The sequence below is a fragment of the Panthera uncia genome, chromosome C2 (genome assembly GCF_023721935.1).
Source record: "Panthera uncia isolate 11264 chromosome C2, Puncia_PCG_1.0, whole genome shotgun sequence".
NCBI lineage: Eukaryota > Metazoa > Chordata > Mammalia > Carnivora > Felidae > Panthera > Panthera uncia.
Window position 1 is genome coordinate 155,398,707 of NC_064810.1, and position 27,082 is coordinate 155,425,788.

A 27,082-nucleotide genomic window follows, 5' to 3' on the forward strand; every position below is an offset into this window, starting at 1 on the left:
CCCCCAGAAGGCTGTACTGTTGGGGCTGGAAGGACATTGGCTGTTCTTTTCCTGGCTTTCTTTTGGGGATGTTTCTTAGAGGTTTTGGGTTCCATACCTTGAAGGGCACTGTTATGAATCCAATTATAATACTTTGTTCCTAGGTTTCAACTCCTGCACAGGAACAGGAAATACATTTGGAGGAGACCACAGCCCTGGGCACATCAGAAGAATTTCTTCCTACCTTGCCCCTCAGTGAGGGTTCAGCCCCTGGAGCCCACCTGGAGCCTCCTCAGGACCCAGGGACATACCTCCTCCACAATGGGCACTCTGGTACTCAACTCCCCAGCTCTGGCCTCAAGTGCCGCCTCCCTTTTCTCCTCAAGTCTCCTTTCCTTTATTTCCCTATCTCCCACCCTGTTGGAATCCCTCAATGTCCTGCCCTCTGTCTTTCTTCCCTAGTAACTTTGTCTGTTCCTATTGCTTATTCTCCAATCATTCATGTATTTAGCAAGTTTCAGTCAAGCACATGTCATAGGTTAGGCACTGTTGGGGACCAGAGAGATATAGTACACAGTCACTGCTTTCACAGAGCTTGTTATCCAGTTGGCAGAGAGTGAGTCATAACTGCAAGAAGAGGCATTTTGTAAGATACGTTGAGTGACATCTATCCCCGGGCATTTGATGCCATGAGAGTGAACATAATGGACATCATAAACATTGAGAAAAATCGCTGTGGGCTGGAGCAGATAGGAGATGCTTATTGGAGAAGGAAGCAGTGGGATTGAACAATGAAAAATGGGGTAGCATTTGAAGGGGAGGGAAAAGTGAGAGGCACCAGAGCAGAGGATATAAACAAAAACTGTAAATGAGGGTTCCTTGGACCCCAGTGAAGTGTAATGAGGAAGGACTATTTTTCAGCGCCCAGGGTCTGCTTATACAGGGCCTTAGGGTTGACGCTAGGAAAATTTTGGTGGGCAAGAGTTGATGTGTTAGAAACAGTATTTCAAGAGGACTATTCTGACATGTAACCATTGTGGATTGAATGGTAAGACCAATGGCTTAGAGCATCTGTAAGAGGCTAGTGTGCCAGAATGGATGTGAGGCAATTATTGTCTGAGCAATGTTGAGTGGAATAGAAATTGACTGATGTGACACACATATGAAGGAAGAATCCAAGAGACAATGGAAAGGAAGAATTAGGGGGTTTGGCCAGTGTTTGGATTCATTGACAGAAAGAGGGAAGTCAGGAAAGGAAGATGGTCAGAACATCCATTTTTGATTTTGAATTTGAGGTGATGAGGGACACCCAAAGGAAACGTCCTGTAGGTAACTGGAAACTTCTGATAGGAGTCTAGGAAAGAGCTAGGAACTGCGAAAGCAGCATTAGAGCATTGATAGTCGGTGAGATCTCTGACAGAGCAAAAAGAGATGCTCTGAGGTCTGAGAGCCTCCAGTGTCCATAACGAGAAGGCAAGAGAAGGAAGTGAAACCAGAACGAGGGGCCAGAGATGTGAGAAGAAAAGCAGACTGGGCTGATGCTAGGGAAGCCATGGGGAGAGAAAGCGGGCAGAAGTATAGCTTCCTTCAGAGAGGTTGAAGCGAGTGAGGGCTGGGAGGAATGGCCAGTTCTCAGTTTGACCAAGGACCCTCTGCACCCTCAGAAAAACGCCTGCCTGGAAGAGGGATGAGAGGCAGTGTGTGGAGCCGCCTGGGTTCTCTTGAATCCACTCACTGGGACACAGACCTTACTGGAGCCAAGGCAGGGCTGTCCTCATAGCTTTCTTTCCTCCGTCAGGTCAGTGTGCTTCCCAGGTGCCTGCCGTTTCCCAAGCTGGGAAGTCAGGAGACCAGGCAGCAGCAACTGTGCTTCGGATGGTCAGGCCCCAGGTGAGCTTGAGTCTGTCTTCCCTGAGTTCCCGTGTGTGGTGCAGGAACAGCTAGCACTCATCTCCGGGCCCTGGCCCTGGCCCTGGCCCATTCTGAAAGTGCTCCTGTGGTTTCCCAGCCTGATCGCACCCTCTGGAACTGGGTCCTGCCTGCTGAGTTCATGAACTCTGTTTCATCCCAGCTTCTCTCCCTCCAGCACCCCTTTGCCCACCAGGGCCCCACCCTGGGCTCTGGGTACCCTGATGTCTCTGCCCTGATGTATTGCCGGGAATATCCCTGAGCAATAGAAGCTTGTCATTCCAGGGTTCTGCAGCGTACGAGTTCCTGTCTGTGGACTATACCGAGAGGAAGTGGAAAGGTCCGGCACTCAGTCAGAGAGCCGTGTACCGGAGCCTCATGCCGGAAAATTATCGCAGAGTGGCCTCATTGGGTAATGATTCTGTTCCCCAGTAACGTAGTCTGCATTCTATACGTTTTCTTTGCTATGTGCTTCTTTTTCAAGTTTTTATTGCAGAAAGCTGCAAACGTAAGACAAAGTACAGAGAACAGTGTAATGAACTGTCACGCACCCATCACTCAGCTTTCGAATTATAAGCAGTGTCTTTATTTCATTTTCAGTTGAGCTAGGTGGTTTGGTTAGAACTTGTAGTTGTAAGGAATAGGGAACCACTCGTGTTATTGTAAGTCCTGAGTTGTGTTACTTCAGTAAGGCTGAAGGAATGGAAACCCTGATCAAACCTGCCAGCTAGACCATCCTTTGGGAAATGGGGCCCATGGAAACTGGGCCCTGACCCAGAGCAGCACAGGGTCCTCAGCAACAACAGCAAATAATTTTTATGCCAGGGTATGTAGTAGTTGCTCCCTGCTTACCTGTTTTCTCCTTCCACGGCTACCTATTTTCTTCACTCCGAACCTTTTGTCCTCTCGTGGCATCTTCTTGATTAGACTTTCTGTTCCCTCATAATTTTTGCATGCCGTGGCTCCTAATGGCTTGGCTTCTCTCCTTGCCTCATTTCAGCTTAGAGCTCCTACTTGTTTTTAGTTTCTTTATTTTGCCCCATTTCCAGTTGCAGATTTACTTAGAGAGGGACTCCAAGGGTGGTTCAGCCATTAAGTATCATCTCTATTTGGGCAAACTTTGCTCCTGGCCACAGCAGAGGCTGATGTGTAAGGTACGGAGAAGCTACCCTTGGGCCTGGTGCCCTGGTCAGTCGTGGTCTGAGATGTAATGAGACCAGTTGTCATGAGGCACAAAGCACGGCTGCCTCAGCTTCCCCTTCAGGAACGACAGAGGCGGGACAGCTTCCTGGAGGGGGATGTTTTGGGGGCAGGTTCTCTGGATGGCAAGTCTAGGACAGTAGCCAAATCTGAAGAGGGTGGGTGGGCTTGGGAGCCAAGGAGCCCGATATCTATAACTTTCCGTGTGCTAAAATGCCATGATGGGTTGTGGCCCTGCTTAAGATGTGATTAAAAGGAACCAACATTTTTGTGGTTAGCCATGACTGATTGCCTGCTTCTTCCCATCTTTTCTAGATTCCAAAGGAAAGATTGAACTGTTCAGTTTCCTATGATTCCAGATGACCAAGATACCAAAGACATATTTTGAGTCATATTTCAAATTATCGATCCCTTTCTTAATTTTCGTAGGAATGCAGTACTGCCTTCTACCAGTTCAGTGCCCCAGGGACTAGAGGACCCCCACTTTTAGAGCTCTGCTGTCCCCTGCATGCTTTTCTGAACGCATGGCTTCTCTGAATCTTGTCATTGTCCTCACACGTGAGAATCACTTTTTTTGGTCCGTTTGTTTCCTAATTGTGCTTGCCTACACTGTTTCTCATATTTGACTTGAGGTATTTGCCACTCCTTTCTCCCCTCAATATCTTTGCTGAGAACCGTGGAAGCAGACAATGGCATGGTTGGAAAGGATGTTAGAGTTCATCATTTTACTAAGTGACTTCTGTAAGATCACCCGTCTGTACAGTCTGTTCTCTTGCCCTCCAGTTGCTCTTTTTTTTTTTTTTCCTTTTAAGTTTATTTATTTATTTTGAGAGGGAGAGAGAACGCAAGTTGGGGAGGGGCAGAGAGAGAGGGAGAGAGCATCCCAAGCAGTCTCTGCTCGGCGTGGAGCCCAACACATGGCTCGATCCCACGACTGCAAGATCACGACCTGAACCGATATCAAGAGTCAGATGCCTAATCGACTGAGCCACTCAGGTGCCCCTGATTGCTCTTTTGAATTGGGTAATTAATTGGAGCAATTAAGAGCTATCAGGACAGAGCTCTGTCCACTCTCCCCCACCCCATCGTCCTTTCCCTCTTCATCTTTCTGTCCATGAAGAAAAACTTGAGCTAGTTCCCACTTTTGTCCTGTTCTTACTGTGTCGCCTCTTAATGTGTCCCCTAATGTGAAGGTTTTTTCAGATACGTAGATCCTGATGATTCTGTTTCCTTAATAGGATGCAAAATGAATAAAAGTTGTTTTCTTCTCTCTTTTGGCAGCAAATGAGGCTAGGATGGAGTGTCCAGATTTGCCTGCAAAGCAGGAAGTTTCTAAAAGACTGGGGTCATCTGATGGGACATCAGGAGGCCTCTGTGGGGTGGTTTCTGGGGAACCAGAGGCAGGAACTGCCTGTGAAGGTGCTTTAGAGAAGCTGGAAGGGCAACCCTCAGATGAGGAAGGGAGCAGACTGGAAAGTGACTTCTTCAAACTAACACACAAGGATAAAGGTAAATCCACAAAAGATGGATGTGATGAATATAAGGATCCAAATCTGTCCTCTAGTGCTACAGAACATCAGAGAGTTCTCAAGGGACAGAAATTTTACCAGTGTGATGAATGTGGTAAAGCTTTCAATCGGAATTCGCACTTCATTGGGCACCAGAGAATCCATACTGGAGAGAAACCCTATGAGTGTAATGAGTGTGGGAAGACTTTCAGGCAGACCTCTCAGCTCATAGTTCATCTCAGAACCCATACAGGGGAAAAACCCTATGAGTGCAGTGAGTGTGGAAAGACTTACCGACACAGCTCCCATCTTATTCAACACCAGAGACTCCATAATGGCGAGAAACCATATAAATGCAATGAATGTGCTAAAGCCTTCACTCAGAGTTCCCAACTAATTGACCACCAGAGAACCCATACTGGAGAGAAACCTTATGAATGCAATGAGTGTGGTGAGGCCTTTATTCGGAGTAAAAGTCTCGTTCGACATCAGGTACTTCATACTGGTAAGAAACCTTACAAGTGTAGTGAATGTGGGAAAGCTTTCTGTTCTAATAGAAATCTTACTGATCATCAGAGAATCCATACTGGCGAAAAGCCTTATGAGTGTAATGAATGTGGCAAGGCCTTCAGTCGGAGTAAATGTCTTATTCGACATCAGAGTCTCCACACTGGGGAAAAGCCATACAAATGTAGTGAATGTGGGAAAGCCTTTAATCAGAACTCTCAACTTGTTGATCATGAGCGAATTCATACTGGAGAAAAACCTTTTGAATGTAATGAATGTGGCAAGGCGTTCAGTCTCAGTAAATGTCTTATTCGACATCAGAGACTTCACACAGGTGAAAAGCCCTATAAATGCAACGAGTGTGGAAAATCCTTCAATCAGAACTCACACCTCATTATACACCAAAGAATTCACACTGGTGAGAAGCCTTATGAATGTAATGAGTGTGGGAAGGTCTTTAGTTATAGCTCCAGTCTCATGGTACATCAAAGAACCCATACTGGGGAGAAACCCTATAAATGTAGTGATTGTGGGAAAGCCTTCAGTGACAGCTCACAGCTCATTGTACATCAGAGAGTTCACACTGGAGAGAAGCCCTACGAGTGTATTGAGTGTGGGAAAGCTTTCAGTCAGCGTTCCACTTTCAATCACCACCAGCGAACTCACATCGGAGACAAACATTCAGGTCTGGCTCGCTCAGTTTCTTAAGGCATGATTTTCCAAGGAACTTTGAATTAAGCTTTTATTTATAAGAAGGATGCTCATCCTGATCTCTTAAAACTGCTCCTCAAAATGTGCCATTCTCTGCATACTTTCTGGTGGGTCATGAAGGTAGAAAAGTGGGAGTCACCGTGTAATCCTTTCTCAGTCTTGGTAAAGTAAGGACTACACATTTCATGTACTTATAAGTTCATTTATTCGTTTGTCCATTCTGTCATTGGATTTGTTGAGAAATCCAGTTTCTTAGTTATGTATCCCATAATCAGATTGTGTGCTTCTCAAGGACAGAGATTCTATGTTTCTTAGTGTGCTACATCTCCTCCATTTTACCATCTGCATAAGTCACTTTCCAAGTCAGAATCATCTTTTCCTTTACTCTTGGCAAAGGTTCTCCCTATATAGATTTTAATTTTTTTAATGTTTATTTATTTTTGAAGGAGAGAGACAGGGCATGAGCAGGAAAGGGAGAGGGGCAGAGAGAAAGGGAGACACAGAATCTGAAGCAGGCTCCAGGCTCCGAGCTGTCAGCACAGAGCCTGACGACGCAGGGCTCAAATTCACGAGCTGTGAGATCATGACCTGAACCGAAGTCGGGTGTTTAAGCAACTGAGCCACCCACGTGCCCCATCCCTATAGATTTTAAGCTTCCACAATAATCCAGACCTTCATCACCTGTGTTCCCTATCTATAAAACCTTTTCTTCCTGTTTGCTAGTGTATGTCCCTTAGATCCTTTCAGATCCCTCTAATCACTAAAAGGCTTTCTTGAAATCCTCCGTCATCCTTCTTAAACATCTATTTTTTTGACCTTACTGCTTCCAATTAGCTGGTGCTACAGCTGGTACAACTGTTGTTAAACTACCTTGTCAATTATTCTCAGTGTGTATGTGTATACTTTCATATCAACTTATTGTAGGCCCTTTGAGGCTAGATATGATATGTATTTCTTTTAGCATATAGATAATTTTCATATAGTAGTAGTTTAATAAATAATTTTTAAAAACTCTGTTCTCTAGGTGGACCATCCTTAAATTGGGCCTGATATCCCTGTTCTCACCCCAACTAGGGTAGAAGCTTCTAAAGATGGAAGCAGCATCTCATTGTGGAATATCACAAATGGGGGCCTTATTGAGAACTTCCCCATGTATTCTGGACATCTCACCACCATTACTTCCTTGTTGGTTTCTGGTACTTTATTGTGTTTAGGAAGTTTCCTTCTATTCCTGTTTTAGAAGAAGCAAGATAGTACAGTAGTATCCTACTCAAATCCTAGTATCCTAACTCAAATCCTGGCTTACCACTCATCTAGGGTATGTGGCCCTGGCCAAGTCACTTAGCTTCCTTGTGTGTCAGTCCTTCCATCTGTAAATTAAAGCTATGGTTGTGAGGATAAAATTAGTTCATTAGTAAGTATAAGGCATTTAGAACAGTGCTTGGCACATAGTACCCACTATAGCAATGATTACACTTAGAGTTGCTAAATTCTATCAAGTTTTTTAAAAATGTGTTGGTGTATGTCATCTATTCTTTTTGTAATTCATATTTTTTTGACAACCTTCCAAATAATTGAAGTTTCCTGGAAGTCCTGGAATAAAATCCATTTGTTTGTGATGATTTTTTTTTTTTTTTTAATGTAGAGAACTAGATTTAATTTACTAAGGTTTGGCTGGCTTTCCAAAATGTATATGGAAAGTTTATTTCTCTTTTGATTTCTGAAATAGTTTGCATAATGTGGGAATTATTCATTGAAGGCTAAAAATAGTGGCCAGATCCTTTTTTGAGGAGGAGGTAATTGGGAGGGACATATCTTTAGCAACATTTTGATTCTTCAGTGGTTGTACTCTTTAGATTTCTCCCTCTGTAAATTTTGGTAATATATATCCAGAAATCATTTTTACTGGACTGTTAAGTAGTGGCATAAAGGACCCCCACTTTATTTTTAAAAATTAGTGTGAATTTATACCCAGGAGATAGTTTAAGTGGTCAGATATGACAGTAAAGGTGCTAGGAGCTGGACACTTAATCGTCTTACCTCATATGCACATTATCCTCTTACCTCTTATGCACAGAAAGAAAATATTCCACACCTATACTCTACATCCCCAACCCTAATTGTTCTGCTTTTAAATCTAGTAGGAAAGGTCAAGAGACTATGGGTACTAAAAAGTTACTGAGTTAGACAATACTCAGTACCCATTTCTGTACTAAATGGGAAACATTTCTGTCAAGGCATTGACCTCCTGCTATGAAGGATACTTTCATGAAAACTTTCACTTCATGAAAACCTCTAGTTGTTAGGGACAAATTGTGAGTATTCACAAGGTAGCTTTTGCTTAATGGAAAATATCATCCTCTGATTCTAACGTTAGGACATTTTCTAGCCTGATGGGGCCTCATGGAAGCACTTGTTCCAGCTGTATAAAGAGAAGGTGTCATGTCAGCTGGCTCCAGGTAACTAATGGTACAACCATTTGATCTAGAATAGGACAATGTAGATACTCCTCACTGAACCACAATAGTCTTCCCACTAATGTATGCCCAGGGCTACGTAAGATGAGGTACAGACCCCCTGTTAAGGCATGTGAATGCTTTACATGAAACCACAGTAGGAAAGAACTGTATGATGACCCACCCCTTTTCTGACCTGTGGGTCTTCCTCAAGTGTTGCTTGGTTAGGAATTGTTGGCTCATTAAAAACAATGATAATCTGATAATCTAACAGGCTTTTCCCCCAGATCCCTTCCAGTTGCATTGTCTTCTATATGGATGATACATTTACAGATACTCAGTTTCCCAACTGAATGCCAACTTGGTGCCATATGGATTGTGGATGGAGATGAACAGAGTCAATAGTTATCCAATATTTGGCTATGGTGAGATTATTAGACAAAGTAATCACAGGACAATATATATTCCCCTTAGACTGAAGAGGGAGTGGTAACCATAGCTGCATGCTCAGGGCCATGGGGCACAAATGTACATGGTCAGCCTTTAGATTGTATACATTAATTATATACTTTGAGTCCCATTTTGGAAAAAATTGAAAAATGTTATATCCCCTTACTGAGACTCTATGTTGCTGTCTATGTCTGTGACTGTCTATGTTGCTTCCCAAGGGTGGAGGGGCCAAAACAAATGCAATTACATCATAACTGTAGCAGCCCTGGCAAGTCATAGAGCATGTCCTGATGTCAGGAAGACACCACCAGTGAAACTCTCCAGTCAGCATTCAGGCTGCTTTGGCAGTGAGCAAAAATTGGTGACCCTCAAGCTTTTCTTTGGGAACCACCACACTGGTGCCCTTAGGATTTGGGATGTATGCGGTCTATTACAGGGGCCATTTATGGAAAAGGTGGTCATGGCAGCTGCCATGGTGCTAAATATTAAACCACTAACAACTGTATTCTCTGAGCTGTATGTTTATTATGGACATCTATCCTAGTGAGCACTGGAGCAATGATAGTTGTGGTTTTTCTTTAAGAGACCTTAGAGAGCCACGTGGGAAAAACTAGACAATTCACCTCGTCTCCGGGGTTCCCTAAGTTTTCTTCTGAGAGTGAACATGTGGGATACTTGAACAGTAGGATCAGGAACAGCTGGGCAATTCCCAACCGTCTGCAGGAATAAGAGAAGTTGCACATCTGGCCAGGGGCCTCTGATTTGTCCAGAGCAATATGCTAGAGTCAAAGTTAATGAACAGCTTGTATTGGGGCAGAGGTAAAGGTGTGCCCCTACCTGCCCTGTCCCAAACAAGAATCTTTATGCATTCATCTATCAATAGCACGTTTATTTATTCATCTATCAATGGACACAGATTGCTTCCATATCTTGGCTATTGTATATAATGCTACAATAAATATAGGGGTGCATATATCACTCGAAGTGAAGTATCCTGATCCTTTCTAACAGCCTGAGAGACCTATATTCAAATAGGCTGAATTTCCAAAGGGAAGCATTGCATTATCACTATTTTGACCAATAAAGTAAGACCTGAAAAACTGGATATTGACTTCATTTACCCAAATATGAGTTGGAATTTCTTTAGCTGGCAAATGTCATGATAAAGATGGAAATGCTGAATATTTAGGCAATTGTAACCCTCAAAATACCCTGATTCTGAACAGTGATGTCATTTTTGGACCGAGTGAATAGATTTTTGTCGGAAAAAAAGAATACGCTTATAGATAAAGGCAACAAATTGAATGAGGGGCACTGAAATTTGTATTTAAGTTTATTTATCTTAGAGAGCACACACTAGCAGGGGAGGATCAGAGAGAGAGAGAGAATCCCAACCAGGCTCCACACTGACAGTACAGAGCCCAAGGTGGGGCTTGATCCCATGAACTGTGAGATCATGACCTGAGCTGAAATCAAGAGTCAGATGCTTGGGGTGCCTGGGTGGCTCAGTTGGTTAAGCGTCCAACTTTGGCTCAGATCATGATCTCGTGGTTCATGAGTTCAAGCCCTGCATCGGGCTGCCTGCTGTCAGCACAGAGCCCACTTCAGATCCCCTGTCCCCCTATGTCTGCTCCTCCCCACTTCTCAAAAATAAACATAAAAAAGATGCTTAACTGATGGAGTCACCCAGGCACCCCTGGAACTTGTATTTTTAACATGGGTCCAACTGATTCTTATGCTTTCTAAATTTTGAGAACAACTGGGCTAGAATATTAAGGAGAGTAATCATTACCTCCTGGGACCAAATGTAGAGTTACCATGTTGAATCAGAATTAATGACCCCTCCCTCAAATAAAAGAATACATGAAAAGTTAGACTTAATTGGTCATAACTGTCTTAATGTACGTGAATATTTTTCTTAAGTGTTTCTTGATATTGTGACAATAGTGTCATGGACCTGAGTTTTACGTCCATGATCAACTAGGGGGCATGAACTTGTGTAAGTCTTATCATTTCTCTGAATCTCTGTTTCTCAGTCTCCTTCTTGAAATGTGGCAGGGTTGCTGTTTCACCTACATGAGCTAATGGATAAGAGAGCTCCTGGTACACTCTTATTCCAACTGCCTGTTTGACATTTTCACTTGGATGTCTAGTTGACATCTTTCACTTAACACATCCAAAATAAAACTATTGATCCTTTTCCCTAAAACCATTCTTCTTTCAGTCTACTCTATTTCTAAAAGGCAAACTTACTCTGGTTGCTCACATCAGTGACTGTAGAGTCATCCTTAACCAACAACCAATTCATTAGCAAATCATGTTGACCATGCCTTCAAAATATAGTTGACCCTTGAACAACACAGGTTGGAATGGGTCCATTTATATGTGTTGTTTTTTTTTTTTCCCCCAGTAAATTTACTGGAAAAACTTGGAGATGTGGGCAATTTGGGAAAACTCACAGAAGAACTGTGTAGCCTGGGAATACAAAAAAATTTTAGGAAAAAATTGGTATTATTGTAAGAATTCAGTACATAATACATATAACCTACAGAAGTATGAATTGACTTATCTGTAAGGCTTCTGGTCAACAGGCTTAACACTAGCTAAGTTTGGGGGGAGTCAAAAGTGATATGTGGATTTTTTACTGCACAGGGTCAGTGACCCTAACCCCTGCATTGTTCAGGCATCAGCTTTATACGCAGAAGCATTTCTCATCACCTCTATCATTTCTAAACTAATCCAAGCCTTCATCGTTTCTCATCTGGAATACTACAATAGCCTCAACCTCCCAGCTTCTACTCTCACCCGCCTACAGACTATTCTCAACAGAGCAGCTAAAGCAAAAATTTTTAAACGTTATGCCATCTAGTGAAATGTCCATGTCAGGTTTTTGTCAGAATGACCAGGGACTACCAGCAAGAAATTTGCAGAATTTGTGGGAACAAGTTTCTTGGCTTCTTTTGTATCTAATAGCTAATAAACCTTGAATATGTGGCAAGAAAAGAAAAAGGTAAGATCATGTCACTCCTTGGTTCCCAAACCCTCCAATATTATTTGTGGCACATCCAAAGTCCTTATGGTCTATAAGGACTGAAATGTGTGCCCCACCTCCCTCCTGATTACAAGGCCTTTGCTCCTGATTGTTCCCTTTGTTAGGAATACTCTTCCCCCAGAGGTATTTATTTATCATTGCATCCCTTGACTCGAAAGTAAGCCTCACGAGGCAGCGAGTTCATTTTCTTCACTACCTCATCTGCAGCGTCTAAAACAGTGACATAGTAGGCACGCAATACGTATTTTTATACGCTGCGGGTAAGCGGTAACTGCATCTGGCTTGGAGGCTGAAAGGCACGGGATCTGTGGAAGGAAAGATGAACGTGACTTCGGGGAGCCTCTCGGGTAGAGAAGGGCTTCCCAGTTGATTGGTTCCTCTTCCCGCCCTAACCAAGTCTCTCCCTGGCTCCACCCCTTTTGGAGCCCTCGAGAGTTAATCTTCCGCACTCCCCCAGCCCTTGCATCCTCCCAGCCGATGCCCGGGCAAAAACTGCGGGAGGCGGGGCAAGAGGTCTCCTGAGGGGGCGGGAGGCTCCAGCCTCCGGGACACAGAGATGCGGAAACCTCCAGATGCCTAGAAGGGCCGGAGGGTGAGGATGGGGGTTAGCGGGGAGTCCGTGACGCAGTTCCTTCTCCGCTGTGTTCCAAGATGTGGGTCGGGCGCTTTCGGTGAGGGGTATGTGGCAGGCTGGCGTGGGGGCTCGGTCCGCGTTCGGGGAGTGGGTGGGGCCACCGCCCGGGAGCCGGGCCTCCTTGAGGGCAGCACGCTCGGCGACAGGGAGGAGGTGTCTACTTGGGTAGTTGTGGGCCTCTCCGTGGGCCTCTTCCTCCCCGCGTTCGGTGCTGCCCCTTTGTCCGGGGTCTCCTTTCTCACTCCGCGTAGCTGCTCGCTCTGACCGAGCTCATAGTGGTGACAGAACTTTGTCATCCCCGCCCCTAGTCAGCAGGCTGCCCTGGTCACAGCAGTCGAGATCCCAGCCAGGCTCAAAGGACTCCACCACCCGTCTTCGACACCGGTTTGAATCGGAACATCGGTCCGTTCCCCGCTGTGTTCCCAGGAAGGAAAGGAACTCAGGAGGACAGGGTTTTCCCGAAGGTTGCTCGCTCATCCATCCATCCATCCATTCATTCATTCATTCATTCAACAAATCCTCATTGAGTACCTACCACTAGATGCTAGGTCCTGTGGTTACAGTTGTGTACAAAACAGAGGTATTTTCTGGTAGGGAAGAGATGGAAGAAGCTTGAAGGGTTAGAAGCAGAGTCTGGGAATCTGGAGAGGTTGAAAACAAAACGAATTGTGAGGGCCGGTAACTCTCAGAAATAGGTAATTGTTAAAAAAACAAGAAACAAGAAAACATTCTCCTCTTATCCTCCCTTTAAGGGCTTAGTTTTCTCTTTAAAGATATTTGACTCAGCAAGGTTCCCTTCTCATCCCTCTGCTGCAGACGTCTGCTGGAAAAAGTTGGGTTGCAGTTGGAATTTATTTTGCGGTTAGAGAAGAATATGGGAATTTTTAGATATCAAACAGAACACGTGAAAAGCAGCAACTGTAGTTTGATAGAATGAGGGTTACCTTCAGACGCAGATTTGCCTCTCACCTGCTGCACAACCTTTGTCAAGTCACTCAACCTCTGGGAGCTTCATTTCCTCATCTTCAGAGTGGGAATTATCACCCTTACTGCTCACAGTTCTTTGGGAAAGGAAGGTGCCCAGTATGTGACACTGCCCTGAGTGTCCACTGGGAGTTGAGCTCTCCGAGAACTCAATCATTTCTGTCTGTTTACAGTGATTCAGCATCCCATTAGGAACTTCCACACCAAACTCAAGGAAGAGATCAGGCAAGATTTGTGCTGGGCAGATCTTTGGAGTGAGGCTGTCTGTGCTGGGCAGGTGAGACCTGTGCTGTGAAATTTGTTATCTGGGGACAGGAATCCTACATGCTAGAGAAAGGGGACCACAGCTGAAAGGGAGCATTTCTGGATGGCTATTTACTGAGGAGGAAAGAAGCAGAGAAGTGGGAGTGGGGCCTCTGGACCTTGAGGAATAGAGTTTGGGGATGGGAGGAAAGGTAATATAGTTGAACTCAACTTTGGGCGTCAGGAGACTTGGACTTGAGCCGCAGCTTTCCTCTAAGTTTCGGTCTCCCCATCACGGCATTTTAATATAGGACACCAGGAGGTCTGGACGATCTGTTCTAGCTCTGACATTCTGAGAATCTCTGCCTAGGTCAGTTTCTCAGGGAACTGGGGCCCCTGGATGGCCCCGTTGCGACAGCATTGCTGAGATTGCAAATATACTGTCACGGTGTTCAGACAAGTATGAAGGACTAAAGGGATGAACAAGTGGAGGTCAGATGCGATCCTCACCGTCCCTACACCCAGATTGAATTAAAATCTTAAATTTGTTTAACATTTCAAATCATACAACATTTACTTAGCCCTCTTTGTGCTAGGAACTTTGTGGGATCCACATATGAATACCATGGGCCTTGCTCTTTGGGGCTTAGAGCTGAGTGTGTACTTGTGAGGCAGAGTGACACAGGCATACACCCAATTAATTCTAGTATAAAGCAACTCTAGTTTATATTACAGATTTGTTAAGGTGTTTCCTCGAAGTACAGAGATTTCTATATGGTAAAATCTATCCAGTTTGGCCATGACGTCAGGGTTTGTTTTATGTTTAAGGCACAGGCCTTTTTCTTCCTGAGGTCAAGTAGTTCCTCTGATATTTTCTCCCAGTTCTTTTATTTTTTTTCCTTTCAGTTAAAAAAAAAATTGTTTTATTTATTTTTGAGAGAGAGAGTGGGGGAGGGGCAGGGCAGAGGAGGACAGAGGATCTGAAGCAGGCTCTGTGCTGACAGCAGTGAGCCTAATGCGGGGCTCAAACTCACAAACCATGAGATCATGACCTGAGCTGAAGTTGGACGCTCAACTGACTGAGCCCCCAGGTGCTCCTTCCTTTCGATTTTTTTGAAATTTATTTATTTATTTATTTATTTATTTGAGAGAGAGGGTGCAAGTGAGTGAGAGGCAGAAAGAGAGAGGGAGAAAGAGCTAGACAGAGAGACCCATGAAGGGCAGAGAGAAAGATGGGTGGGGGGGAAGCAGGGCTCACCTGAAGTGGGGCTTGAGCTCACTGGATGTGGGACTTGAATTCATGAACCGTGACACCATGACCTGAGCTGAAGTCAGATGCTTAACTGACTGAGCCACCCAGGCACCCTCATTTTTATCTTTCATTCATCTGTCTGTCTGGAATATTCAGGTGTTCCCTCTTATTCCTCACCCCATTGCAGCCAATCAGTAACCAAGGGCCATGTGACCACTGCTCAGAGTGACCTGAACAGGCAGGTGATGTGGCGAATTAAGGGAATACAACATCCCAAGGTAAAACCTCTTTCTCTTTCTCTTTCTGCTCTTTGTGAATTTCTCACAGCCTGAACTGAATGGTGGTCCTGAGATCAGAACACTCACCCATCCATCTCAGGGATTTGTGGGTCAGAAATCTGGGGGGCCTCATTGGTTCTCATCCGTTTACCAGTTGTCTGAGAGTGTGCTTTTATGCACAGTTGCTTGGGTATCTCTAGTGTCCTGCTGGCTCTGTGGTCTCCTCTATCCCTGCTCCTACTTCTCCAGCCAAGAGTTCACTTTCCCTCCTAGTTTTCTGAGGGAATTTTCCATCCAGTCAGGCAGAGGACAAATAGTTAGGTTTCCATTTGACCAGTTTCTCCTCGGATTGGCCCTCCCTGATCTGATAAGTCTTGCTTCCTTCTCCGGTCCCCCAGAACTGCCCTGGGTTTCCTTATGCACATCCTTGTGCATTTATCTTTCTCCCTTCCTACTCTTCTAACCCAAATCTCCATCTCAGTGAGCTTATACTTTCTCATGACTTCCTCTGTCACCTCTTATTCTTAAATTTGCATTCCTGACATATTCTTCCTCTTCTTATCTGAAGTGTTTTCCTACATCTTCATCTTTCTCAGTGACACTACCATTATAGATATTTAGACCTGGATCTGATAACCTTGAATTCTCTCTTTTAGTCATCCTCTGTATCTAGTCTGATAAAAGTGTATGCTTTCCTGGAAACAGCTGGACTTCATTGTTCTCTATCCTGTATTTATCCTGGACTGGGGTCTGACTATCTCATTCATTTGTTCATTCATTCAACAAACATTTATTGGGCACCTAGAAAGTGGCAGACCCTCTAGTGGTCACCCATACTGCATTCCTAAAGTTGTCTCTCAACTCATTTCCCTTCCTCCATTCCTTTTTTTCACCTCTAACCCATCCAGGCTAATCTTCCTAAAGCATTTTTTTTTTTTTTTTAAGATTTTTATTTGAAGTGTAGTTGACATACAATATTATACCCTAAAGCATTCTATTCCCAATTTCACTTTTATGTAGGATGATAGAAAACTTACTGTTCAAACTTGGTATACTTTTGTTAGTTAAGGGGGCTGCCGTTAATGATGCTGGAATAGCAAGTATAAACCAGCACTGTTCTGGGACAACCAGGATATATGAGCACCCTACTCCTAGGTAGCGTCTCTTGGATTATTTCTTTTTATGTCCCTCAAATGCGACTCATAGGATACCCAGCTGCCTCTCTCCAGTTTTCTACTTCATGATGCTGAGAGAAATATTAATGTGCTGGGATGTGGAGGGAAGTATGGGGACGAGGGACAATGAATGATAATGCTTGAAAAACTGTATTCTTGACAAGTGAGAGTGAGAGAGAACAGCAAGGTAGAAAAAGAATATAGAATCGGGAAAGAAAATGAGAATGGTTGGTACTCGTTTCAAATTATATATCAAATATATAATATATATTAAATTATATCCATATATACCCCATAATTTCAGCGTTCAGGCTCATATGACTTCAGGCAACGTAATTTTTTCATTCCTTTATTTGTTCGTGAAAAAAAAATTTTTTTTAGTGCCTACTATATGCCTGGAACTGTGCTAGATGCTGGGAAGACAAAGGTGAACAAAATGGACAGAATTCCCGCCATCGTGAAGCTATGTGATAGTGTAATCTCCCACCTATTTCTAAGTACACTGGCCCTGTGCAAGTCATTTCCCATTTCCTTCTGAGGAAACAATTCCTTCCTCTTCTGGGGCTCAGCCAAAGGTTTGCCTTTTTAAGGCACCTTTCTCCGAGCATTCCTGGCCCCAATAATCACTCCCTTCCCTAGCCCCCTTCACCTCCTAATTGGGTACTTCATAAATTTTAATTTGGTCTCTTAGTTTTTTGCCATTTATTCTATTGTAAGCTCCTTAAAGGTAGGTGTGATACTTTATGCTTATATTAGTGTGCCCAAGCTGCCGTAACAAAATTCCATAGACTGGGTAATTTAAACAACAGACATTCCTTTTCTCACAGTTCTGGAGCCTGGAAGCCTAAGATTAGGGTGATCACCTGATTCAGTTTCTGGTAAGGACATAGGACTCTCTTTCTGGCTTATAGATGGCCACCTTCTTACTGTGTGCTCATATGGCTGTCCTCAGTTTGTTGGGGGGAGGGGAGGCAGGAGTGGAAACAAAAGTGAGCTCTCTCTCATGTCTTATTGAAAGGACACACTAATCCTGTCAGATCAAGGTTCCACTCTTATGATCTCATTTAACCTTAATTACCTCCTTAGAGGTCACATCTTCTAATACAGTCATATTGGGGATTAGCCATGTAAATACCTGGCTATTAACATTTTCCATGGATACCTCTTTCTTGAAAGCCACAACAAGATCTTTTCCATAGCAGCCTTGAACAATAGAATAGTTATGTCACTAGCTAACTGGGAAGCTTCAGATCAGTCATGCCTAGAAATGAGACATACTGGCTTCAAGGCATTGTCTCGTTCTGAATCTCTAAAATCCTTTGTTCTAGTAGTTATGGGAATCCATTCCTCTAAAGTCATTTCCCAACTTTTCCTAAGTAATACTTATAAAAAGATACTTATTAAAAATACAAGTTAGCAGAACACAGTTTGCTTAGCAAGATTAGAGCCCTCAATAGCGGTAAATATATAAACTTACCCACTTCTTCATCCATCCATTCATTCATACTACCGAGAGTGTGTATTTTCTACTTTTAGTTTGTATTTTTCTCCTTTTCTGCAATAATGCTTTTAAAAATTTTCCCTGTTAGATCCAAAACAGAGATTTGTACAAAGTAGAATGCTCAGTAATTACTACTTTAAAGCGTGTATGAAGAAAAGTTTCAGAGAAGATTACAAATGAAAAAACAACTCAAAAAGAACCATCAACTTTCTCAGAGAGAATTTTGGAAGTGGCTTCACTTACTGTCTGACTCTGCTTTGCAGGCCTCTAGCTTCTTACTGATTTTCTTCCTGTTTGATTAGGAGGGGTAGCGGCAGCTGGATGTGAGTGTGCTTCAGGATCCTGACAAGAGTCCGCCCCCTTACCATCATTTTCTCTGCCTCCCCCTTATATCATCGGCACAAGTTCGTATGTATGTGTCCCTGTATGGCATCAGTGGCACCTATGTTCCTGAGATATGAACTCTAACCTCAGTTGGAGGTTCTCATCCTTCCTCGCTTGTCTTCAGCACTCACCATTGGACATGCTTCTCCTTCAGAGAGTGTGACTCAGTTTATCACAAAGCTATGAGACAATGGAAACTGGTCAAACTTTTATGAAAGGCAAAGGCAGTACTGCAAAACAATTTCATTTCTTCTGACTCAATAACTCACTTGTAGAGCTTTTATCCTAGGAATATATTTCAGTAGGAAGAAAACTTTGTTTAAGTGATCATGATAAGGGCTCCTGGGTGGCTCAGTCGGTTAAGGGTCCGACTCTTGGTTTCTGCTCAGGTAGTGATCTTACGATTTGTGGGATTGAGCCCCAAGTTGGGCTTTGTGCTGACAGCGTGGGACCTGCTTCAGATTCTCTCTCTCCCTTACTCTCTGCCCCTTCCCCATGCTTTCTTTTTCTCTCTCAAAAATAAATTAATAGACTTAAAAAAAAGTGATCATGATAGCATTATTGACAGTGGTTAAACCTCAGGGAGCAACAGAAATGTCTGACACTAGCAAAATTGTAGGTAAATGATAATGAATTCAGTTGGCAGTGTATTATATAGTCATAAAATGATCTTATGATTAAATAGCAATGTGGAAGATTACGTATGAAAACTTGGAGAAGTAGGATACAAAATTATATCTACCATATATTTGTGATTATATGACTATAAATATGGACAAGTCTGGAAAGGAACATAGTAAAAGGAACATTAATTATGTGTTCGTATCATGCAGTCATCTTTCTGTTTTCTTTTTATGACCCAATCTTCTCCATATTTGAGATATGCAAGGATTACCTGTATGTCCCAAGTTTCATGTTAAATTCTTTGGGAAGTTCCTGCTCATTCCTGACATGGGTTTCATGTATTGGCCCCTTTTGGTTGTGCCGTCTCCTACTTTCACCCTTTTGCCACTATTAGATACTTTACCATTGTATCATGCAAGGTCTTATCAGAGTTTCCCGTGCCATATTTTAGCTAATCCTGTTCCCCCCCTCAGCCTCTGAGTTTCACACTGTAGATTTAGTGATAGCTTGTCAGAGTGGTAGCTTGATGAGAAGCGGAATGAACACATGTGGCTAGATTCAGCTACAGAGCAATCCCTACAAAGTAGGCTATGGTGTGACTAGGCTCCAGTAGGCTCTGGTATTAGAAGAACTGTGTTACCCCTTATTAAGACAGGTCTTAAGAACAGAGATGTGTATAGGGGCCTCATACCTGGACTTAGACCAAAACATGAAATCTTAGTCATACCCCAAGACAATCTCAGTTGCTGATCATTGAAACAATTCTTGAGCATCTGTTTTGTGCCAGCCACTATATCATTGGTATTAGGGGAATCGGTCAGCAAGAACTAAAAGCCAAACTATTTTGAAGAGCTGGTAAACTAAGGATCTTTCAGTTCATTTTGTCTAGGGACCAGATGAGGAGTTAGTTAGATGACTCCAATTCTGGGAGTAGAGTATAAGATAGGAGGAAACCAGGGTGGATTTTATATTACTCATTGCTGATCCTGATCCTGGACCTGTTGGGTTCCTGTCCTGTCTTCCCTTAAGCCTTTACCTCGGCCTCTAGGTCTACCCTTATTTTTCTCATCTTATTTGTAATCAGTTCTCTCTGACTTTGAACACTTCCTCTTCCTTGTAAGGCCCTGTAATCTGCCACATCTTGTTATCTTTGGATAATTCTCCTTCCTCTAGTGTAGAGAATGGGTGATATGTGCAATTTCTCTTTCTCCTGTCAGATGGTGAAACTGGGACTGAGGAGGTGTTGATTCCAAAGTATCATTCCTGAAAAGTCAGAATCTCACACTTTGAAGAGAACTCCACAGAGGTGTTGCCAGGGAAGTCAAAATTTAGAAAGCTCCTCTGAAAGGAAAGAGAAGACTCAAGAGGCCAATGTGATGCTTCAGGCAAGAGAAAATGAGGAGAAAGACCAGAAACTTCAGACATAAGACAGTTAAAGACAATAAAACACTTACAGAAGTGAGTGAGCAAGAATCTGAAAAAGATGGTAGTCAGTGCTTGGATACTGCAACAAACATGAAAATCCATGCTGGAAAGAGACAGTATGTATGTACTGAGTGTGGGAAAGCCTTTAGTCAGAGTGCAAACCTTACAGTACATGAGAGAATCCACACAGGGGAGAAACCCTATAAGTGTAAAGAGTGTGGAAAAGCCTTCAGTCATAGCTCCAACCTTGTGGTTCATCGGAGAATCCACACTGGACTGAAGCCCTACACATGCAGTGCATGTGGGAAATCTTTCAGTGGTAAGTCACACCTCATTCGGCACCAGGGAATCCATAGTGGGGAGAAAACTTATGAATGTAAGGAGTGTGGGAAAGCCTTTAGTCGGAGTTCAGGTCTTATTTCACATCACAGAGTTCATACTGGGGAGAAGCCCTACACTTGTATCGAGTGTGGGAAAGCCTTTAGCCGTAGTTCAAACCTTACTCAACACCAGAGAATGCACAAAGGAAAAAAAGTTTACAAGTGTAAGGAGTGTGGGAAAATATGTGTCTCTAATACAAAGATTATGGACCATCAAAGAATTCACACAGGGGAGAAGCCTTACGAATGTGATGAATGTGGAAAAGCTTTCATTTTAAGGAAGACCCTTACTGAACATCAGAGACTTCACCGTAGAGAGAAACCTTACAAGTGTAATGAATGTGGGAAAGCTTTTACTTCTAATCGAAACCTTATTGATCATCAGAGAGTTCACACTGGCGAGAAACCCTATGAATGTAATGAATGTGGAAAAACCTTCAGACAGACTTCTCAAGTTATTCTACATTTGAGAACCCACACTAAGGAGAAACCCTATAAATGTTGTGAATGTGGGAAAGCCTACCGTTATAGCTCACAGCTTATTCAACACCAGAGAAAACATAACGAGGAGAAGGAAACCTCATAAATGACATGTATTGTGGATAGTAGGCCTAACTGCTACTTTTTGGAAAAACAGGCTTTCATTGTTATCGACCTTAATTCAATTTCTGAGACTCCATATGGGGGAAGTTACCAGAAGTAGACAAAGATTAACAAAGGGATATTCATGCCAGCATCATATATAACTGAAGGAAGAGAACTAGATTTTCAGTAACACTGGGTTTAAATGAATAATGGTCTATCCACGTGATGGTTTTGCAGCCATTATAAACATTTTTAAAGAATATTTAATGCCATGGGGGAAATTATTTGTATAAAATGGAAGATAAAGAAAAAACAAGTTTGATCCAAATTAAAAAAAAAAAAAGATTTACATATAGGAGAAAAATGAGAATGAAATAATACCAAACCAAAATGTTAACAGTGATTACCATTGGGTGATAGAATTATAGGCGAATTCTATTTTCTTCCATATACTTTTCTATGCTTCTTAAAGACTTTTGTACAATGAGAATGTACTACTTTTATATTCAGGAAAGTACAGTATTTTTTTAATTGCAATGAGTATACATGCTCATTTTCACTCAGCAGTGTTAGGAAGGTGTGTAGAACATAGACCCTAAACTCATGGGATTCCACCTTAATACTGGCACTTAGTAGCAGTGGAACCATGAGGAGGTTGTTTCCTTTTAGATCCTATTTCCTGTTTATTAAGTCATAAACACTAGATATTGATCTTTTGCAGTTTTAGAATAAGCTGACTTTACAGGCTGTCAACATGGTGTATAATCCACTTAATCACTGTTAGGTTAAAAGAACAGCAAAAATTCACTATATTCTCTCCCACAGTTGTTGAAGGATCTGCAGATAATAGAGGCTTCATTTTTTCAACATATGTCTACAAAACCAGAAAAAAATGTCCTCTTATGAAACTGAAATTGCAAATTGCAGGTTCCTAACCTGTAAAGATGCAGTCAGCATAACCTAAAACTAGGGAAAGACACTGCCTTCTCACGTTATGTACAATTTAGTAGTTAAAAGCACGGACTTTGGGATCAGAGACATGTTCTGATCCCAGATTTGCCACATACTAGCTTGTCAATTTTGGACAAGTCATTTAACTGCTCTGAGCCTTCAACTTATCTGTAAAAAGGGAATAACTACCTATCTCACAGAGTTGTGATGATTTAATGAGATAATGCACGTATTGTGTGACAAGGCTAGCACATAGTAAATGAAAATAGCTTAAGTATGGGACATTGGAGCAGTGTTTCTAAACACGTAGAGTGATTCAGGAAAACCCTTACGTAAGGTAGCATTTAGGACATTTTCGGGTGTAATGAACACAGTATCAAGTACTAGTAGCGAAAACCTTAAGAACATTGATTGTTTACTTATGGGGAAGGCTAGAGGTAAGCAGTTCCAAGTTTGGTTTGGCAACTGAGCAATTCACTAAACTTAAGTCTTAACTCCATAATTTTCAGCACATTGGCTTTCATTTTTGGAGCCTCCTGGTAGTAAGATGTTGGCTATAGCTACAAGCTCTTCTCTTCACACAACTCTGTTTCAAAGTCAGGAAGTGAGGAAAGGAACTGAGGTTTTCTGATCTGTTTGCTTTCTTCCTTTTATCACCGAGAAAAACCTTTCTCAAAAGAAGGGCGGGATGCTATGCAGTCAGTACTACAGGCGCTTGCTAGCTTCCTCTGCCTTTCTTTATGTCTGGTCCTTTGAGAAGGCCTTAATCCATTTTCAACCAATATATAAACCTTTAAGTCCTTAGCTCAAAATCCATCTGGGAATACTTAGAATCTGCTCATTCTTAAATGTGGTCCTCCTCTTTCTTTGTATGCAGTGAATCCCTAAGCCTAATGCCACTTGTCTTATGCACATAGTGAAGTATTGTTATCCCATAACATTTGTACAAGAAAATTGAGCCTCAGTGAGGTTAGGTGACTGCTAGTTAGTGATTGGAATGAGGGTTTGAACTCAGATCTGAGTGTTAAGTCCACGCTTTCTTCATTATACCAAAGTACCTCTGCCTGCCATGGTGGTTCTGTACATGAGTGGGAGGCCAGTTGGGATTCTCCTGAGTGAAAGGTAATTGTATCTGGATAGTTATTTGACCATGGTTTCATGAGGAAGATGCTATCTATCTCCTCTGAGTTTGATTTATGGTTTATCTCTGCACCTTGTAATTTAGTTTAATGATTATATATTTCTGCCTTTCTCTTACTGGAGAAAAAGAAGCAAAGGTTGTGAAGGGTATAGTTGTGTGAAAATGGATTGTTTGGTTTTGTCCTATTTTGATAGGATAGTGGCTTATGTGCAATTATGTGATGTAATTGTCCCTCTTGGCACAGTTATTCAAAGCAAGGTTTGGAGGCTCTGGAATGGATTTGCTGCATTCCAGGGATAGAACTGTTGTATCACCATTGGGTAGGCACTTCCCTGAGAGTCTGGGCGGACACAAGAGTAGAGAAACATACATGGAGCAGTGAGTTACACTACTATAGCAGTAAGGGTCCTTCCATCATTTTTCCCTTGTCACATGTCCTTTTAATATTAAAGAAGGTGTTTGTAATTAGTATACTTTGCCTTTTGTCACGTCAGCCATCCTCACCTGCTGATTACCTATGTGGAAACTCCCCATGACTAATGTCTATTGGCTGTCGAAACTAAGATAACAGGCAGTTGCCTTCTTGTGTGCCTGTCAGAGGTTATTTTTTGAGCACTAATTATTACTGAGCAGAGTTGTTGATGCTTTTTATATGTTACTGAGCAGGTAACCTCTGACCAAAACATTTTCCTATTACTGTGTCATAGTGCCTGAGATTCTTTCGTCCTATAAGCTTTCTTTTTCATCTTAAAAGACTTTTGTGATCTTCAAGAGGAAATGCCTTCTGGAAGGATACTGTGTCATCTCAAACCCAGCAATCTGAATACAGATCTTCACATTTCTTGTCCCAGGCAAGCTACAAGAATAGACCCTCACCCATTTTCTAGGCTGATACTTGTCTTAGGCTGCAGGAGTACATGTTGATAAGCGGTCCCCATACCCTTTCAGATAAATATTCTGCAATATAATCTGAACTGATAATCCACCTTCCTCCAGGGACTTTTTCAAGACTGTCAGCTGTTTATTTCAGTCAGAGTTTAATTATGAAGTTCTTACCACACTTTCAGGCCTTTTCATGATACACTCTAGATTCAGAGTCTGTGTTTTTTCCAGCTTCCGGTACTAATGGAAACCTAGTTGTTGCTTAATAGCAGTGCTTCCTCTGCAGCCCCTCAATTGTTAGTTTTTGTCTCCCTCAATCCATTTACCTGTCTTTACTGCATTTCTTCTCTATTCTCCATTAAAAAAACCCCAGCTGTTTTGAAATATACATCATTAGACTACTGTGTATTACCCATCCCTGTTTTTATTATCTACTGGCTTCCTGTGCACTCACACTTACTCATGTGTTTAGTATCCAGAATATTCCTGAGGAATATGAAGAGGTGATATTTTTAGCCACAGACATCCCAGTTGCGTAGAATTGCTCTTGTGTGAAATTGAAATATATGTATCTCCTTTTAGTTGAGGAAGTATGGAAATAAAGTTTCATTTTATATAGCCTTGGTTAAAGGGAAATGTGAAAGATAAAGAATTCTGCATACAGAGGAGAGAATCTCCCTAGGCTTAGAGATATTTTTTATTGATGGTGTATACTATATCAGGGCTTACTTGGAACAGAGAAGAAAATCAAAACCCAAAACGGCTTTAAATAACTGAACAATTCTGTTGCATTTAAATCTCGTAACACCAAATTTCATGTTTGCTCTATATTCTCAGTGATAAACTTCCTTTTTTTAAAAATTTTTCCACTTAATATAAACAATTCCATTTAATATAAATAAAATAGTATGCTCATATTATTAGATTGTTTTTAGAAACTAGACTGTCTTTAATCATCTCTGATGTTAGAAAACTTTTTGCAGGACATACTTATAATTCCTCCAATAAATCTGTTGTTATTTGCTTGTTTTAAATATCACTGATTTTTTTTTTTTTCGTGTTGTTTCCTTTGTTCAGAGTGGGAAGAAAACAGTTCAGTTTGCTTTTCTAAGCATCTGTTTTTGGAATGAAGTGATTTGACTTGTGTCTGATTTAAACACAACATGAAGCTTATTATTTTCGTACTCATATTACAGAAATGAGAGCTCTCTAGCCAATATAAAGTGTCCTTTCTCTGGCCTCATCTGTGTTTCAAATCTGTACTATTATGTAGACCTCACATGGGTGTATAAAACCAGCTATGTTCCTTGAAGTCCATTTCTGCTCCAGAAAATAAGCTCATGAGGGGGTAAAAAGGTGATGGCAGACTCCTTTCTGGACAACACAGATGCAGGACCTGACTAGTTCCCACTCCTACTGACCGTGTAAATGCACATGGCACAATTTGACCACAGGGATTGTGGACATGCAAAAGGTGTAACCAGTCTCTGAAACTAAGGCCAGTGAACTCCAAATCCGGGAGTTAACATGAGTTAACAGCACACATACAGATCAGTGTCCCAGGCCCACCAAACCTGGAGCAGAGTCCAGGAATCTATAGGAAATAACACTTTCACAGTGGGAATTGAAAAACATTTTTCATTAGGAGCCTTGACTCTTTACATGACTACTTTTATAATGATTGTCCATTTTTCCTTCAGAAGAACCTATAAATTACACAATGGTTGAGACATATACCAATGTTTGTATGATCATGACAAATTAGCAACCAGTTTACTGAGTATGAAATAAAATGCTGTCACATTTGCAGTGTTTGTTTTACCACAGAATTGAGCAGAGATTCATGTCTTTAAAAAGTATAATAGAACAGTATGGCAAACCAGATAATCATAAAGCCCTTTGGCTACAAAACAAAACCTAGAAATTCTGGGTAGAATTTAAACATCCTTTTAAAGGGCTTTCAAGAAGGTGAGATAAATCCACAGAGCCTAAAATGAAGAGGAAGTGGAAGCCAGAAAAATAAGTGGGTGATGATACCTTGGGTGCTGTGAGGCAGTTTGGTGACCTCAAGGAATGTAGATTTTTATCTGGTTTAAGGGTGCAATTTGAATCTGTGGGGTTGTAAGAACTGGAGAATTGGCACAGATTTCCATAGGAAGCCCAGATGTTTATAAGTGTACACCCTCAGTGAAAACATGCATTAGAAGTCATGCAGGAGTAGAGGGGCGCCTGGGTGGCTCAGTGGGTTAAGTGTCCAACTTTGGCTCAGGTCATAGTGTCGGGGTTCACGAGTTTGAGCCCCACATCAGGCTCTGTGCTGACAGCTCAAGAGCCTGGAACCTGCTTCAGATTCTGTGTCTCCCTCTCTGTCTGCCCCTACCCTTCTCATGCTCTCTCTCTCTCTTTCTCTGTCTCAAAAATAAACATGAAAAAAAAAAAAAATCAACCAGGAGCAGAGAAAAACATAAGTTGTGAGACTTGTCATGGGCTTTAAGTGGAAAATAAAAGTCTCCCTGGGGGCCCCTGGGTGGCTCAGTCGATTAAGTGTCTGACTTAGGTTCAGGTCATAATCTCACAGTTTGTGGGTTCGAGCCCTGCATCAGGCTCTGTGCTGACAGCTCGGAGCCGGCTTCAGATTCTGTGTCTCCCTCTCTCTTTGCCCCTCCCCAGCTCACATTCTATCTCTCTCTCTCAAAAATAAATAAACATTAAACAAACAAACAAAAAAGTCAGGTATTACCTCATGGTAATTTAGGGTTCAAATTTGGGAAACACCAAACCAAGAAAGTAATATAAAATTAGATATGTGCTTTTCCAAGTATTCATGGAACAGTTATTTAAAAATTAACAAATTTTTTAAAAATGAGTTATG

General features: G+C 42.1%; 1 protein-coding gene across 10 annotated transcripts in view; it reads left to right on the forward strand.

Moving 5' to 3' along the window:
- Positions 1 to 25,891, forward strand: part of LOC125921485 (zinc finger protein 660) — a 32,337-nt gene extending 6,446 nt beyond the window's left edge. For 3 of the 10 annotated variants that reach the window (XM_049629121.1, XM_049629123.1, XM_049629122.1), the window contains 4 exons: positions 144 to 312; positions 1,778 to 1,869; positions 2,173 to 2,299; positions 4,369 to 11,076. In XM_049629121.1, the coding sequence (XP_049485078.1) occupies positions 144 to 312; positions 1,778 to 1,869; positions 2,173 to 2,299; positions 4,369 to 5,810 (1,830 nt within the window). In that variant the 3' untranslated portion in view covers positions 5,811 to 11,076. Of the gene's footprint in view, positions 1 to 143; positions 313 to 1,777; positions 1,870 to 2,172; positions 2,300 to 3,402; positions 11,077 to 12,348; positions 12,450 to 12,518; positions 13,667 to 15,071; positions 15,163 to 20,063 lie in introns of those variants that run through there. The other 7 variants (XR_007457446.1, XM_049629129.1, XM_049629124.1 and 4 more) reach the window with 7 other exon arrangements.
- Positions 25,892 to 27,082: the final 1,191 nt, after the last annotated feature.